The 18,248-nt window shown below is 42.4% G+C and overlaps 1 protein-coding gene across 3 annotated transcripts in view; it reads right to left on the bottom strand.

The window, feature by feature from the left end:
- The window catches only part of LOC134467790 (calcium-activated potassium channel subunit alpha-1a-like), a 189,927-nt gene that overhangs the window by 34,031 nt on the left and 137,648 nt on the right, over positions 1 to 18,248 (bottom strand). For 2 of the 3 annotated variants that reach the window (XM_063221724.1, XM_063221725.1), the window contains exons 18-21: positions 14,887 to 14,963; positions 12,298 to 12,468; positions 7,751 to 7,783; positions 1,087 to 1,180 (exon numbers count right to left, since the gene is read on the bottom strand). In XM_063221724.1, the coding sequence (XP_063077794.1) occupies positions 1,087 to 1,180; positions 7,751 to 7,783; positions 12,298 to 12,468; positions 14,887 to 14,963 (375 nt within the window). The remainder of the gene's footprint in view (positions 1 to 1,086; positions 1,181 to 7,750; positions 7,784 to 12,297; positions 12,469 to 14,886; positions 14,964 to 18,248) is intronic. The other variant, XM_063221726.1, reaches the window with a different exon arrangement.

Raw genomic sequence — 18,248 nt, 5'->3', positions numbered from 1 at the left:
TTGAAAGTCAATGATAATCAGGCTGACAAACCACAGCCAGTCAGACATTACCTGGTTAACAGACTACAATGCAATTTCTCGTAGGAAAGGAGTGGTTTGCGATTGCCCGTTAGCCATTTACTGGGCGTTACAAATGTGTCATTTGACATATAGAGTACATAGCCCTTAGCTAATTGTGTCAGTTGTATTCACTCCAACAAACTTCAGTCATCCAGTGCTTAATTTGAGGGGGAGCAAGGGGGAGCTAGCTCCGGAACCTCAGACGAGAGCTCCGGAACCTTGGATGGAACCTCAGGGAAAGACATCACAGACCCCCCCCCCCTTGGGGGAGAGCAACCCATCCTCTGTGCTCCGGGACCTCCCGCTTGACAGATTAAGCACTGGTCATCACCTTTCCATCCCTCCGTGTTCTCTGATTGGCGCCCAAGATCTGGAACCCTCGATGAGGGATAGAATCCATGCTGTCTTTCAAAGCAGAACGATTGTGCAAAGCAGCATGGGATTTCTCTAGCCTGGTCCTGACCATCCCATAATACTACCATTTCATTTCGTATTTATGGTCTGGCATTTGTTTGCTCTGAAGCGATTGTAGGAAGCAGGAAGTTTGCACTCAGTTATGGTTTGAAATTATTGGACACCTCTCACCCAATCGCTGGCAGTTACTCAACAACAACATAGGCAGACCAATGGCTCTGGCGCAGATGTGTACGTCATTGTCACGAGCGTCCTCCCCCTTTCGCCCCCACGTGGGGGGCGTATTCGATTATTGGCTGTTTTCTGGGGGGGCGTTGCGATCAAAATTCTACTGCTCCAGGCACTCCACAGAGAAGCACGGCCAGACTACAGTAGTGGAGTGGAAGTACGTAGGATGGCTCGCGAGGCTAGGATTTCTCAGGCTAAGTCAGACATACTGAATGAAGTGTACCTGTACGTAGATACTGCATTGTGGGTGGGTGAGGGGGCAAATCCATTGGCACTGATGGTAGAAGGGGCCTGAGAATTTGATGCCACACACACACACACGCACACACGCGTGCGCACGCACACACACACACACACACACACACACACACACACAGGTCTTACCTGATGGTCTTCGGTGATGAGTTTGGGGAGTTGCGCATGCCTCCGTTGCGCTGCTTCTTCTTGGGGGAGAGAGCTGACTGGGGATCCTCGTCCACTAGTACAGTATCAAGAACAGACATTTATTAGATGTCACCTCAATAGCACAAACGCACATACACGCACACATACGCGCGCGCACACACACACACACACACGTACACACGTACACACGTACACACACACACACACACACACACACACACACACACACACACACACACACACACACACACACACACACACACACGTGCATGCACACATACACAGACACAGACAGCGTGCACACATACGCACACATTCACTCACGCGCGCACGCACACACACACACGCATGCACTCACACGCGCGCACACATAATATACCATACCAACACAAATACATGCAAGCCCAACATTTGAGGCAGAGAGAGAGAGAGAGAGAGAGAGAGAGAGAGAGAGAGAGAGAGAGAGAGAGAGAGAGAGAGAGAGAGAGAGAGAGAGAGAGAAAGAGAGAGAGAAAGTACCGTAACACAAACTAACACACAACAGAGAAACACACATACACACAAGAACCCAATACACAGCAGACAGTGCAACAAAGCCAAAGCAAGAAAAAAAAACAGGAAAGAGTGTGAAAAAAACAAGAACCATGGAACTGTGCAGGGGAAGCACCAATAAATGTTAAGGGGAGGAATTCAAACACCAAGATCCAAGGAAACGTGCAGGGGAATAGGAGTGTTGGGTGAGACACGAACACAAATTGTCAGCAGGTGGTTCTCGTCACACATCCTCGCTCATGCAAAAGTCTTCTGAGAGCCACAAGAACACACATAACATGTCCGACCTAGTCAGAACCCGTTAATTCCACACTGAACCCATAGTCAACCACAAACAGCTGGTTTTACCAACGCAAAAGCTTAAATGCTGTTCGTCGTTAAATACTTGAAACAGTGAATCTCACTACCATACCAAATCAACATGCTTGCACTTGGGAGGAGGTTGTGGGAATAATTCCAGAAGCGCATTAGGAGACAAACACATGGTAGCGATTGTGTTTTTTTTTTTGCTCAACCTGGACTTAGCTGTACAGTATGCAAATAAAACTACTGAAAGTGATGGGTGAAAATGCAATCCGATGCAATATGGTGGCAACTAGTGTATTGTGTTGGGTTTGCCTGACCTCAGGCACGAACAGTTGTGTTAGTTAGTTGGTTATTGAGTTTTCACTGCGCAGCACTGTGTTATTACCACTACTTTGGTGCACTACTAGCTCTAGCCCTCCCTGATGCTGAGGACTATCAAGCAGGATGACCAGATGACTTCCACAGACAAAACCAAATGAAGATTTTAAAGGGGAAAACCTAGCTGACATCCCGGATTTCATCAACACTGATTATTTTTTTTATTTATTTTTTTTATTTGCAATTTTAATATACATAGCCTATATTTGTATACATTTTATAAAGAAATGCCTTAACTTTAATGTTGTTTGTTTCTCTTATCAGGACACTAAAAGCTGAAAAACATTTAGACTATCCCTGGATGACAGAAAAAGAAATCTGGTCAACCTAAAGCGCAATACGTTAGTGTTATACATTGCATTTGCATCTCACTACACTACCAGTACACTACAACCTTAACACAGGAATCCATTGCTCTTACACTGCCCATAGTTCAGCATGGACGTACTGCCGTGGCTTGGATGGTACCGGTACTTCACTGGCAAACTCCGTGCCCTCTGCAGCCGAGAATCGTCCAGGCTTTGGCCTACAAGACCTAACACCACTCCACCACTACCTCCGCCAACAACACCACCTCCACCAAAGGAGGTGCCAAAGTCTCTGGAGCCGGAGATGCTGAGGCGGAGCAGGGAGGAGGAAGGGCTAGGCCGCCACAGGCTTCCCTTGCGGTTGTTCACCAGAGGGATACTGTTAGCCATGCTACTGCTGCTGTTGCTGCTGCTGTTGATGGTGATGGTGCTAGAGGACACCAGCCCACCAGGGGGCGATGTGTGAGCCTGCTGGTTTGGCACTGAACTCGGGCGGAAGTTAAGGGGCTGTTGGGTGGGGTACGGAAGCTTGACTTCATCCTTCACTGCCGAATAAGGGATCGGGGCGGAAAGGAAAGGAAAATTAGCTGGCAAAATTTGTCAGTTTGTTGTCAGATGAATTCATTTTTAGGTCAAGTTTTGTAAGTCTGACTTTAATACTTCACACAATCAAGCGTCATAGGGGAGCTTGATATAGCTGTCAGGGCAAAGGGAGACCCTTTCGAATTAATTAATTGGCCTACCCGTTCCACTGACATTCAGTCATTAAGACTGAACTTAATTTCACTTGAATTTCACTTTCAAAAGGATAAGTAGGTCCTACATACAACACATATCCATTACAATTAAACAGTAGCCTTAAGGCACACCGTGAAAAGTATTACCGGTAATCTAAAGCTAATTAGTCTAATATTAATGAAAGCCCACTGCTAGTCTTTGCTGGCTCAGTTTGGAGAAGTCTCTTCTAAAGACATTACAGACAGACTTGGGGATTTCTAGACAAGACAGACGAAGAAACTAGCCAAGGCCGCCCTGTCACGTCCCATGAAGTCCACAAGACCTAACGAACAACTTAATTCAAATAGAGGAATGCCAATGCACATTACTCCCCGGCCATTGCATTCGATAGCAGCGCAGCACTGGCTTTGCAATGCGTTCCTCCCTCAGACTACTGTAGCTGGCAGCCATGGTCACTGGCTGCCTACGCGGGAGAAGATGATATCAAGAGTCAGCTGCCCAGTAGATTTACATCTTCATGCTCATAGACGTCCTGTGTTCATCTGTCCCGTGCCAGGGCTGCCCAGCGTCAAAAGCGAATGCATGGCTGTACTGTCCTGTTCTGTCCTGAAGGGCTTTGGTGTGTGCGTGTGTGTGTGTGTGTGTGTGTGTGTGTGTGTGTGTGTGTGTGTATGTGTGTGTGTGTGTGTGTGTGTGTGTGTGTGTGTGTGTGTGTGTGCGTGTGCGTGTGCGTGTGTGTGTGTGTGTGTGTGTGTGTGTGTGTGTGCGCGCACGCGTGGAGGGGCAGTCATTTGACACCAAACCATCTAGTGTGATGTACTGTAGCCTACCACAAAACAATTTCTACACAGACATGAAAAACTATTACAATATTGCCTGTAGAAAGACCTCATTAAACTCGAAGTAGCACGCTTACAGAAGCTAAACAAACTGAGCTTCCCAAGGTCTAAATCTCACTGATTGTCATGTTTTGCAGTGTGTAGTTGGAAAACCTGGTTGGTCTGTACTTACACTTGAGTAATGAGAGCTATCAAACGTTAGCTACTACACTGCCCTACAAAAAGACAAAGCGTAACTACATCCTTTATTTTCTCAGGCTGAGATCTACTCATTCCTCTTTTCTGTTGTCCTATATACCATCAGCTGACTTCCTGGCAGAGAGTGGCCACACATCACTTTGGAGTGCTGATCTGGGGACACGCGTGCTGCTGCAGCTTCTTACACAGGTCATATACCGCCACCTGGTGTCGAAAAGGCTGAACAGCTTTTTTTCCAGGAATATTTTTGTTTTGTTGACATTCATGTGAATGGTTGTTTATCTATATTGCATCGCATTATTGGCAGGGTGTCTGCAGCTTTTAACAAGTGAAATTTTAGACTTTTTTAGACCTTTTTTAGACCATCATGGGCAAAATTTTAGACCTTCGCGGAGTAATAAAAAATGAAATAAAGCCAGATTGTGGTCAATTGATACGCGCGCGCACACACACACACACACAAAAGCACACGCACACACACAGAAGCCGACAGGGGAGGGGACAGTTGACCCGGCCCCAGAGAAAGAGGCCCCTCAGAATTGGGACCCAATTGTATTGTATTTATTGAGAGGGGGGCCCTTTCAGATGATTTAGCCCCGGGCCCGGTAAAAGCTGTCAGTGGCCCTGCACACACTACACTACACTACACTACACACACACACACACACACACACACACACACACACACACACACACTAGTGCATATTATAAGCATAAAGAGATCTGATCATAAATGACCAGTGAGAAGGTGCAATGCTCGCTTTCACAATTTCAAGTTATCAAAGCCAGCATTTGTGAACAGCCTGTCTTTACATTGCACTGACTGAGGTTTTTAAATCAAAATGTGATTGCCATGTGTGCAAGCCTATATCAAGAGGACCTAACCAAGATAGAAGAACAGAACATGAGCTAACACCACTGCTGCCATAAAATGACGTTTATTTGTTTCATCTATTGGAGGTGTCCAAGAGAACGTCTTGTGGCAGTTAATACTAATAACAAAATAGTTCGAAATTTTGACCAACTCAGCCCATGCCACTCAATCCAAAGATTCATGCTTTATTCGTTTTAGAGGGGGGTTGTACCAGAGGTCTCACGCAAGCGAGAGTGTAACTTGCATGACAGCTCAAGAGCGCGACACGAGAAAGATTCTGCCACGGCGCGAGAGTCGGTAATGCGCAGCTGGCTACGGTTCAAAATCTAGGGCTCTTTTGATGTAGACGTAGTTTAAGCGTAACATATTTTCAAGCAGCATAACGTGAAGCTAAATGGTGATCAATTCATAAGCAGCAGGCAAAGAAAACGCAAAACGGGGTTATAACAATTAAATCATCCATCAACATAGCATATCTTATCCATTTTGTTAAATGAATTGCACAATATGTTTCATGTGCTTTGACTCCTGAGGTCTTTCAAACATTGACGGACTGACTTTGAGCTAATGAGAAGTGCATGTGACAGCACACACGAAACGTTTGTGCGTGGACATGACCGTAACAGCTCAAATGCCCACCAGTTTGCAAATTGCTACCACAGAACCAGCACAAAATACCAAGGCATCAAACAGAATAGAACTACAACAAAGGCACTTCCATGGGAATTCGACTGTTAAATCACTCATAATTTCAGATTAGCCACACACACACTGTCGCTACTCTCTTTCGCTCGCACAGACACAATCAAGCTTCGCCAACGTTGAGGCTAACAACTACGCTAGACTGCTAAGCCACAGCCAAACACCTGACTATTCCATCACCACTGCAAGGACTAACAAAATCACTTCTTACCTGCAACGATTCACATGGTGCTGACATATTCCCTTGGCTTGCACTGTACATTTGTCTTCTGTTTTTTAATCGACATCCTTTCCAAAAGAAAATCCGTTCTTTTTCAATGAGGTGGTGACTGACTTCCCTCATTAGTTAACTTCTTCCAGGTGTTTAAGACAGTCAAGAAGCCTAGTTATCTAATGTATGGCCAACGCAACGCCAATATCGCTTTTACAACGTCTAGATATAAACAATGTCTAGATATAACACCACTAACGTGGGCTTTCTAGTCAGACTGTGCGGTGAAAGGGGAGGAGGAGCTACAGTACATTTCCGTATAACATCTGTAGTTTTATTATTGTACGTTACAAACAGCAACATTTCATGTAGAACTACACAGACCATAACTGCCACAATACCAGAAAAAGTGGCGTGGAAAAGGATGCAAAAACAAAGCAAAACAGAACAAATAAACATTAATCCTTTGTCGATATTTTGCATTGAAACGTAGGTCTTAAATTACTCAAACTCAATTTTAGACTCAAGTGCAAAAAATCCCTATATTTTAGACTTTTTTAGGCCTAAAATGGATAATGTGTAATTTTAGACTTTTTTAGACTTTTTTAGACTCCGCGGACACCCTGTATTGGACTTTCTTGGTTCAACTTTTTTGGAAATTCAACTATGCCTGTCATTGGATAGCACCTGACATATCAATACTTCACATGGCTGTTTCAAGTTTGCAGAGTAAAACACTCCAAATTCAAACATGAGTGGATGTCTACAGTATCCATGTAAATAACTGGTAAAATAATAATAATAATAATAATTAACACAATCAGAATACTTTAAACCAGGGATGTTTCCAGCTAAAGGACATGTGACAGACTTATTCTGTACACACCGAACCTACACATATCATATGTGATGGTCTATAATCCTCTCTGAGCATTTATACTGTAGATCAATTACTGACAAGCACAGAGACAGCAACAAGCACAGAGACAGGGGCAGAGTATGGAATGAGGGCAAAGGCGACCATTGAAATACAGCACAGAGGATGGAATAACTAGGAAGGAAAGGATGATGGGACAGCAGAAAGAGCACACAGATGAAGTCAAGGTTAGAGGCGATTGTTTAGGTCCCAGTGGTTCACAAGCGGGGAGTCGGATCCCTAGGGGCAGTATCATGGAGGTACTGAAGGGGGCTCGTGGGCAAAAGGGACATTGCATGATTCCATAATTTGGTTACTAACAGTATTCACTTGTAGGCTAACAGATGTATTTGCTGTACTGCGGATGTCTAGCAATATTAGTGGACAAACTATTGATACAAAAAACTAGCACTATTAATGGACAAAAAAGGCCCAAGCAATATTGCTGTATTGCTATATTGCTAGATTTTCCATTAATAATTTGTCCGAAAATATTGCTAGAAATCCACTGCTAGACTAAGACTATGGTGGGTAGGGAGTTGTGAAAAGTGCAAAAGGGGGTCCCGGCTGAAAAAGTTTGGGAACCACTGGTATAGGAAATGAGTAAAGAATTGAACTTACTTGATTTGATATATCCATTATAGTTACTTTTAGCTGAGAAGAACACAGGAGACAGACAAAGAGGGTTAGAAAGAGTGACAATTAAGCAGCAATGACAATTTAAAACAACGCCTTTAAGATTTTACAGTCTTTAACAGAGCAGTGAGATGAGAACAGCATTTGAATCATAGCAGAGAGGAGAGTCTCTTTAAGGCACATGTGGAAAAGCGACAGAGTGCCTGTAAAGAATGAAATCGGTGATTATGAAGAAATAATACAGCAACAGAAAAAGTAAAATGCTATGAAACAGCAAGCACATTTTATGTGTGCATGAATGAATGATTGGTTGAGGAATCTGCCTGATGAGGTGATTTGTCCACAGGAAACTTTCTTTGAGAGTGACTGAATCAACCATGAAATGTGATTGGATGAGGTGATTTGTCAACAGGAAAAAGGATAGCTGTGAATGGCTGAATCAATCGAATGAATCAATCAAATAATTATACAAAATAAGAGTGACGAGTGAAGAGGTGATGAGATAATGTTATGAGGTTAACGTTGGAATAAGCTACCAGTTTCTAAAAGAGCATGACAGCCCTCTCAACCTTTAAGCTTGTGAAGACTCATCTCTTCTGAGAGAGCTTATCTGCATAACAAAACTAACTCTACTCATCTCTAATCCTGGGCACTAACTTCCACTACACTTAATTAATAGGTAGTCCGGTAACACTTTATTTTAGGGACACATCTATTAGCACTAATACATAAAATATTAATGCATGTGTAAGTAACTTGTAAGGCATGTACTAAGCAAAATAAGACAGTTGTTAAGCATGTATTCACAAATGTCTTGTTCATGCACAATAAGGGATTTATTACCAATATAACCTTAGTAAGGACCTAGTAGACCTAGATTTCTATTTATGTGTAAGCAGTAAGGGCCAGAATACAATGTGTATAAGCTCCTGGTACACTGTGTGAACAAACCCTGAACAGTGTGAAAACAGATGTGGAATAAGGGTCCCTTTGCTCAGCCCAGATGGCTTAGGGCCCCCGCACTACCTAGGGCCCCCACTCTATGTGTCCCACTCTACGTGTGTCCCCCCCCTCCGGAAGCAAAGTGTAAGAACATTTCAGATTTCATTAGTCTCAGTAGGTGTGAAGATCTCACTTATTCTACTCATTATGTTAATAAGTAATTGGAAGCATTATATAGCAAGGATTGGACGTAAAGTTATCAATGACGGTGGGTGGTGAGATGTCATTTTTTCATACACCAATTATTGTACAAACCCTACAATAAATGCAGAATATAACTATGAGTAATAGTTTGGAAGCGAAACTAAGCTATTCCTTTCTGATAAATAAGTTAATGTTTGAGAAAACTTAGCTACAAGAAGTGCAGTGCATGATGGGTAGGCTACGCCCTTAGTCAGAAATGCAATGCATGGCCAATGCAGCAATGATAATATTTCTGTTGTTACGTACATGGCAAATTGTTTGGATAGCAACTAAATTTCACAAGTGAGGGGAGGAGCTAGGTAGGCTCAGAGCTGGGTAGGTTGTCTGTTGGCCTAGATTGCGTACCCATCATGCACTGCACTTCTTGAAGCTAATGTTCTCAAACATTCACTTAATTATCACAAAAGAGTAGTTTAGTTTTGCTTCAAAACTATTATTCTAATGTTCTGCATTTATTTTGGGTTTTTTTACAATTAAAACTCAGTGGTACATGAAAAAAAAATTACATCTCACCAACCCACCGCCATTGACAAGTGTACGTTCAATCCTTGCTATATATAGGCTCTTGTTACCTCCCTCTCATTGATATGAACAAGAGAAAACTAGATGACTCAGCTGGATAAATATTAAGTAAGGGTTAACGTTCGGCGAGAAGGTCGCTACCGTGGAATAGCAGCACGACAGAGAGAATCTTTAGACCCCAACGCGGAGCGGAGGGGTCTTGTTCTCTCTGAAGTGCTGCTATTCCACAAAGCGACCGACTCGCCGAAAGTTAACCCGCTTATTATATGGATATACTTAAATGATTCACACATGCGGGGACATTTCTTAGACCTATTTAATGTTAAGATTGTTGCTGCGCAAAACAAAACAGTGCCGTTGTGGAACACCGCTAGGCAACAGCTAGGTAGGCTAGCCAGGACAACAGGTGTTGTCTATCACAGCAGCTGATTAGAGTGACAAAAGACCGGACCCCCTGCGGAGGGATATGAAACATTCGCTTTAGCCACTGACTTGTATACAAGCCAGTGGCTTTAGCAGTGAATCTTGTTGCCATTGACAGCGGTAGCCAGGACAACGGGTGCTGTCTATCACAGCAGCTGATTAGAGTCTTGTTGAAAAGTCGCTTTAGCAGTGAAAAGTCTTGTTGCCATTGACAGCGGTCTGTTATAGACCAACCCGTCCGTTATCGAAAAATAACAGACGTCCGAACGTTGGGGAGCTCCGTTGAAATGAATGGAGCATTCGACAGATGACGTCACAACCATATAATAATTATTGATATTCCCTTACACTTTGTAGATCGGGGGGGCTAGGTAGTGCAGGCCTGGGTGGTGTGGGGGCCCTAGGACTTTGGTAGTGCAGAGGCCCTGAGCCATCTGGGCTGACCAATGCATCACTTTAGAATAGGGACCCTTATTCTGCATCTGTTTTCACACTGTTCAGGGTTTGTTCACACAGTGTGTCGGGAGCTTATACACATTGTATTCTGCCACTTACTACTTACTAATAAATAGAAATATAGGCTTACTGGTCCTTACTAAGGTTATATTAGTAATAAATCCCTAATTGGGCATGAACAAGACATTTGTGAATACATGCTTAACAACTGTCTTATTTTGCTTAGTACATGCCTTACAAGTTACTTACACAGGCATTAATATTGTATGTATTAGTGCTAATAGATGTGTCCCTAAAATAAAGTGTTACCGGTAGTCCACTATTAATATATTTCTGCTCTCTACCATTTACTTGTATAGTACTGTACTCTGTATTGACCCCACACTCTGTACTTGATTGAATGTCCTCTCTGTAAGTCGCTTCAGTTCAAAGCGTCTTCTAAATGTAATGTAATGTTATCTGCTCATGGGCTGTGGTGATGTGCAGTTCACATCAAAATGATGGTAGACTTCACCTGCAGATAAAACCCAACCCAACTGCTGGGTGACTGATTTCTATCAAATTACCGCAGTCACAATATGACAACTTGTGTTGTAAAGTGTTTTCCCCTCACCCCCTAAAATATCCCATGTCTCATCAGTAAAGAGGATACTGCTGCTGGCACTGCATTGAATTTCAATTTTCTATACACAAATGTATGCACTCGCACACACGAACGCACACACGCACACACAAAAAAAACCTGTCTCCCCAACCCACAAACATGGTGTGAGTGTGAGGCAGAGGGCTGACAAGAGGTGAGAGCAGCCCTGTGGTAGGGGACCTGTCTCACCATGTTTAGTGGCGGCAAAGCTACTGACAGCAGCCCGGCAAAAAAAAAATGCAGGAATGAAAGCGACAAAAGGAAACATAATTTTCATGTCATACTCCATAAGCGGTGCGTCTTGCATGAATATCACAGTGGTCAGACAGTGCTGTCTCTTAATGTCACACACTGTAGAACTCACTGTAGCGCATGCACACACATACACACACACGCACACGCACACGCACACGCACACCACGCACACACACACACACACACAAACACAGCCCTGGGGCTGCAGGAAGGTACAGGACTAAAGTATGGGAGTAAAGATGACATCAAATTACTGATACACTTGATTAGCACTCTCATGCAGTGCAGTTTGCAGTGGAAACACTTCATTTTACAGTTTACTCATTTGAAAATGCATAACAATACACAACAATAAAAAATAACGTATTGAACCTACCCAGGAGCTACACACTTCACTACATTAAGTAAATGAGAGCAGATGCGAGCCTCTGCATTGGGGCTTGAGATGCTATGAGTTGATAAGCTCGATTTAAGGCTATACAATTCCACTAACAATGGTGCCATCGGCGTGAAAATCCATAGAACAAATTAATTCTAACTAATGAAATTCATGGACTGTGAAGCAACAAAAGAAAATGAATAAAATTGGACTTGTGCATCGATCATTGTACTGATTGTATGTTAGGACACAACATCATCTGGACAGAAATCATACCGCACGTCACAGAAAGAGGAGTTTCAATAGCCAGACATCTCAACAGCAACACACTCTCCGCATACTGTACGTACATAGCATGCATGCACATTTCTTTTTGCGCAACACTTTGTAGAAAGCAGAAAACTGGACAGAACCACCAAACGTCACCAAAGAGCAAGAACCACAGTCAAATCAGTGAGCCAATCCCTGACAAAAGCGTTGATTCAATAGTCATTAATTAGGAGACACAGAAAACCACGTAGACAAAAAAAGTCAGGCAGACAAACACAGACAGGCAGACGCCATACAAATAGACAGACACTTGACGGGCACGTATTTTACGTCACGTGTGCTTTCTTTTGCAAGGGTGCGGAGGACGACGTAACTTACAGGAGCGGCCAGTGTGCGTATAAATACCAACGGACAGGGGGGTGAGCGCATAGCCTTGTCCGAGGGAGTCCAAGTTACTACGCACACTGCCCGACATGCACGCGCAGCCATGCTCAGTGCGCCCACAGTCAAAGCATGCGAGTTTCATTCTCTTGTAGACGGTCATCTTGGCTACAATTGTGTTTTTTATTGGGAGTGGGGGGGATAGGGGTGAGACGAGAGGAGGAAAAGCAGCAAGGTTAATGAGAGGTGAGGGTTTCATGATGAAAGACATTCTGCATTCCAGTAGGTAAGTGTGTGTGGGGGGTCTCTTTCTTTATTTTCAAAGGGTCCAAGTGTGGACCTTTGAGGAACACCATTCATTCATCATTCATTAATCATAGGAAGATATCCTTATTTCAGAGGCTGGGTCAGACAAATAAGGACAAATAAATAGCCTGAGGTGAGAGAGTTCTGGTTATAAATCCTATGCAAACTCTGTGTTTTTCGACCTATTAGAGCAACAAAAATAATATTTTCAATCTTATATTGTTGAATAATGTTTCCATTTTTTTCCCCGAAAACTCATTCACTTGTAGCATGGTAGGAAGCTCTTGAATTTGTCAACCTCCATGGGCTGTCAGTGCACTAAATGATTTTGAGACGCAGACAGACCCTCAGTGTAATACTGTGCGAGACACTATCACTTACAAAGTGCCCAAAAATGTTACAAAAACTACTTAGCATTGATTTAATCACTGTTGTAAGCCTCTGTTCAAGACTCATACAACCTGAAGCCAGCTTATCTAGTCACCCAACTCCATGCCTTTCATGTTCTTGTCCTTATTTGGCTTAACCCCAAATATGCTGACACATATTTGCTTTTACAGTACCATCTTGTACTAGCACAATACTGCAACCGTACATGTACAATGTTATAGCAGAATCCTTCACACAAATGTGATGGCACATTTAAAAATACATGCACAGACAGTTTGCTCAACTTTCTTGTTGGCAACAGGCAAGCTGCCCTCCTGGGCCCATCATGCCAACTCTTGATGTCTAAAGATCAAAGGTTAAAAATGAGGATGCATGGATCACACAAAAGACATGATGGCACAAGCCTTTCAAGCGCCTGATGGGACAAGGCTCTATCCAATCAAGTGCTGCGCTGTGCCCCCCCCCCCCTGTTCCATTAGCCTGAGCTTGACTCATTTGCATGCTTGAAGTTGAGTGCAGCATGCAACATACGTATTCAACATGGAAGCCCAATGACAACACTGGATGTGACGTGTGCTTGAAGTGAATGGTATACAGCAAAGCAGTGCCGTCCATGCAGTCATGTACTTAAATGCTGTGAGATATTGTGAAAGCTTGAGACTGAAGCATTTCTCTTGTGTTGTGTTGTAGTGGGATGTTAAATGGTTTTGGGATGCCATCTTGTGGTATAGGCAGGTACAGCAGAGTCTTTCAGAAAGTTATTTCTGAACTTCACATTGAATATTTATCCTTGTATGTTTACGTAGAGTATATGACTAACAAGGCTTTAACATTATCCAATTGTTTTCTGCTGTATTTACCCTACATTTATTTAGCTGCTTTTGGACATCTGCTAATTAAAACAAAACAATGACTATAAAAACAATATATTATTGTAATGCATGGCAAGCCAGTACTATTTATATATTTATATACCGGTATATACATGACATATAAAATCTATAATATTTGTGTTTCTTGAGATTTCTTAGACGCTTTATGTACTGACGGCGCAACTGCAGAACTACAGTGATATGCATGAGGTATGTGGTTCTCACAGGTACACATGCAACATAAAGACGTAATTTCAGGGCGATTTGTCCTTCTCAACCATGACATTAGACACTTTGTCTACTCACAATATATCACTATCACAGAGTGGATAAAAGATCATTTTCCAATGCAGCAAAAAGGAATAAAACAAAATGAAGAAAGCATAAAAGGAAAGAGTGATTTGAGAAAAGTATATGTAATAAACAATGTTATCACTGTTGTGGTCAAACAAATTCCATTCACCACCTAAGCAATATAAACGTAAGAACATACTGTAATACTGTAATCAGGTTATGGCAATGTGGGTGGCCTTCAACTTTTGGTTGAAGACTTGATCTCTCAGAGGAAATTGAAATAGAATTGTAGAACCTGACTGGGATTCCATAACTTGATTCACCATTGACTGAACAGCTTTCACAATAGTGAAATATATGGTTTAGTCATTCACAACTGGATGACTCTACCTTGCTCAAGCAAATACATTATTTTATGTGCTTATGTTACAATACATACACATACTGTACATACACCTCATACACTTACAGTACACTATCCATCCATTATACCATTTCACAAGGCATTGTAGAAAAACAACTGTACATTATTTTCCTTCTGAACCAGCACTCATCATGTAAATTGGAGCAATGTAGCTGAGTGAAGTCAAAAGAGGGGGAAAAAAATTGGATGGCTTCAAAGACTTCAAGTCCTAATCACTAACATTTCACCAACATTTCATCACCAACATTTCATGGCATTTAGTACAAGGGACACTGGAATAAATAAAAATGAAGGACTTACTTCTTTTACAGCCACACTTTTTGATCCTTTTAGTATCTGTGATGTCGTCATGGCAAGCTTTACAATAATAAAGAGCCCTAAGAGAACGAAACAAGAACAGCAATATGAGTAAAACGTCACACATATCTCAATGGGTCGATTGTGTTTTGTCTTGTACTATGCTTTGTGTTATATGTACAGTGTACTACTACGTAGCCCCTTAATGCACGTCATACATCCAGTGGCACGCTGTAATAGTCATAGAAAAGATAACTACCATAGTACTACAATACTATGACATACGACAGGCCCTTTAGTAATGCACTATGACTTGGTCATTGCCATACTGGTAACAGCACCTTTTTAAAGCAGTGTCTTAATGGGATATAGTATATGTTTCTTTCTAGTGTAGGGGAGTACATTTCCTTGAATGCTGTATGTATCAAGTGCTTGGGTACTAAAACTGATTCATGTTCTGATCCAGTCATGGCACTGAGGTAGCCATGGCCTAATGATTAGAGAGGTGACCTCAACACCTTCGTCCATGGCTGAGGTGCCTTTGAGCAATACACCAAACCTCACGTGACTCCAGGGACTCTAACCAAAACCCTGAATAAAATGTAAGTTGCTTTGGACATATGTGTCAGCTAACTGTAATGTAACTAAATAATCCTGATCCTGATTCTGTTGTGTATGTCGGACTGTACAGTATGGCGGTTATAAGTAGGCGGTTAGGGCATCATATTTGTAGCCCAAAGGTTGCCAATTCGACTCCCAACCCGCCAGGTTGGTGGGGGAGTAATTGACCAGGGATCGAATGTTGCAACATGATCTCCAAAAATTCCGTGCTCCTAGACACGGATGTTAATGGCACAAAATCCGTGTCCAGGAGCACGGATTTCGCCAAAATTCCGTGCTCCTGGACACGGAAATGTTTTCAGTGCTCCTGGACACGGAATTGTTTTCCGTGATGGTCACAGAGAAGTGCTCTCTCTATAGGCTACTCCCACAGCTCTATGTTTCCACAGTCTTGTGTTTTCTCAGGATTTTTCCAATTTCAAATATTTTTTCTCAAAAAGAAAAATTTCCTACTGACAGGTTAGGGTTAGGGATTGTTTTGGTCTGGGCACAGCTAGTTTTCTTTCATTCGTTATATGATTTTGATAGCCTAGCAACCAACTGGAAAAGGTATTTCTCAAAAATATGTCTTTAATGACAGGTTAAGGTTAGGGAATGTTTTGGTCAGGGCACAACTTAAATTGCCATAGCATTATTTTGTTTAGGATTAGCATTTGGCATGTATTTTCTAATGATAGAGTTACACAGTGCTGTGGTAATAGCCTATAGAAAGCACTTCCATGTGCCCATCACGGAAAATAATTCTGTGACCAGGAGCACAGAAAACAATTCCGTGTCCAGGAGCACGGAATTTTGGCAAAATCCATGCTCCTGGACACGGATTTCGTGTCCTTAACATCCGTGTCCAGGAGCACGGAATTTTTGGAGATCAGGCTGCGGATCTCCTACATCCTCCTCCATGGGCGTAATTTCCACGGGGGTTACGGGGGTTTTGACCCCCCCAGACTTCAAACCCTGACAATATAACCCCCCTTATATAATTGTACAACCCCCCCCCTATATAATTACAGTACTTGTCTTGCATGAACAACTTTACCCATTTTATGTAAAATAGTGAAAAATAGTTTCGTTCAGTTATGTTTAATCATGTTGTAATGTAACCCCCCCTGCCCCCCTTGGTATTCCCCAAATCTGCGTTAGTTGTGTACGTAGTACGTACAATCCAATGGGGAGGTAGATGGACACTCCCAACTGAGAGCGTTCCCGGACGTAGTCCCAGGTTTTCTATCACTCCCGGACGTGTAGTCCCACCCGATTATATTTCACGTATTATCATACACTGCCACATACAAGCAATTTAGGGTTAGGGTTAGGGTTAGGTTTAGGGTTAAGGTTAGGGTTAGAAACAAAAAACTAACATCAAAAAGATAACTAGCTCCGTTATATGGCGGTGGGATCGATAGTCTGGCTAGTGGGAGCGAGCCGACCGGGGAGCGTCCTGCGTTGGGAGCGACAATCAGGGAATCTCTCAATGGGTAATCCTCTTCTCCACTATCCCAAATTCAAACTGATTAGCGATCAGCTTTATCAAGTATTGAGCAATTGTTTTTTTTCTACTTTTAACTTGCAATTGCCACATGATCATGCGTGGATGCGTCTTTGGCATAAGAGACATTATTTCCGAGTGTTTTGAGAACCTAATAGTGTACCACTGCCTTTCTGCCTGTCAGTTAGTTATATAGCTATTTTATGCTAGGTTACGACAGACAGCTAGTTCAATAACACTGGACGTGGCTGGCTATTTTGGACTTTGTTGATAGCTAGCACTTGGGATATTTACTCCCTCAAACCAACACATTTTGTGAAACCCTAGCAATCGGACGTCTGTTTGTTTTATTTCACGTCATTTAAGTAGTTTTTGGTTACCCCCTGTCCAGTTGCCTGCGTGATTTCCTATGATAGTATCCACTTCAAATGAGAAGCTTGTTCAATGCAGCTGAATGCCTGTAAGTTTTTTGACACCAATAGTAAACACATCCATTTTCAAAGAAGATGTATTGTGGCATTATATTTTGTTTTCAAAATCGCATTTGTTGACAACAGCCAAGCGATTACAGTTTGTTTCGCCAGTGAAGTAATGAAGAGAGAGACACGAGAGAGGGTTGGGGAGACAAGGGGTTCCTTCCTCGCGTGACACTATGCGTGGCTGTGCTTGGAGTGAGACAGAGGAGGTCCTCTCAATATTTTTGTCGCCAGTCGCCACTGTATATTTAGTTATAAAAAAAACAACAACAGTCAATTGTATAAATAATGGGTATGGGATATTATGTAGCCAGCAGGCTACTTTAATTTCTACCACAGCAACTTTCTTCTGATCATATGATTAACAACATGGCAAACAGCAGACAAGAGATCCTATTTGTGCAGCATCCTGATTATTGATGGTTGGGATATGTCATTCATATTTGGCACTGCATCAAAGATTTTATCAACCATCTCTGACTGTAGCTTTCTTCTGATCATATGAATTAGGCCTACTAAGCAAAGGGTAGGAATGTTTTTAATTAATTAATTAACTCATCTTTGCTTTATTGCTATATGCCACATTACAAATGGAGATTTTCTGACAGCTTGACTTTAGCCTGATTGGGAAAATGCATTCTCTAAAACTCTGATGTGAGTTTGCTGCCAAGCCATTTGAACATTAACTGAGGTTTTTTTTTATATCAGGTTCAAAAACTTGATTGTGCAGGTCACCAAAGAGAGATCCAAGGCCAAGGAGGTACAGGTGATGAGAGAGAGAC

This window comes from Engraulis encrasicolus, chromosome 17, assembly GCF_034702125.1.
Source record: "Engraulis encrasicolus isolate BLACKSEA-1 chromosome 17, IST_EnEncr_1.0, whole genome shotgun sequence".
NCBI classification, from domain to species: Eukaryota; Metazoa; Chordata; class Actinopteri; order Clupeiformes; family Engraulidae; genus Engraulis; species Engraulis encrasicolus.
This window is presented reverse-complemented; position numbering and strand designations above follow the sequence as displayed.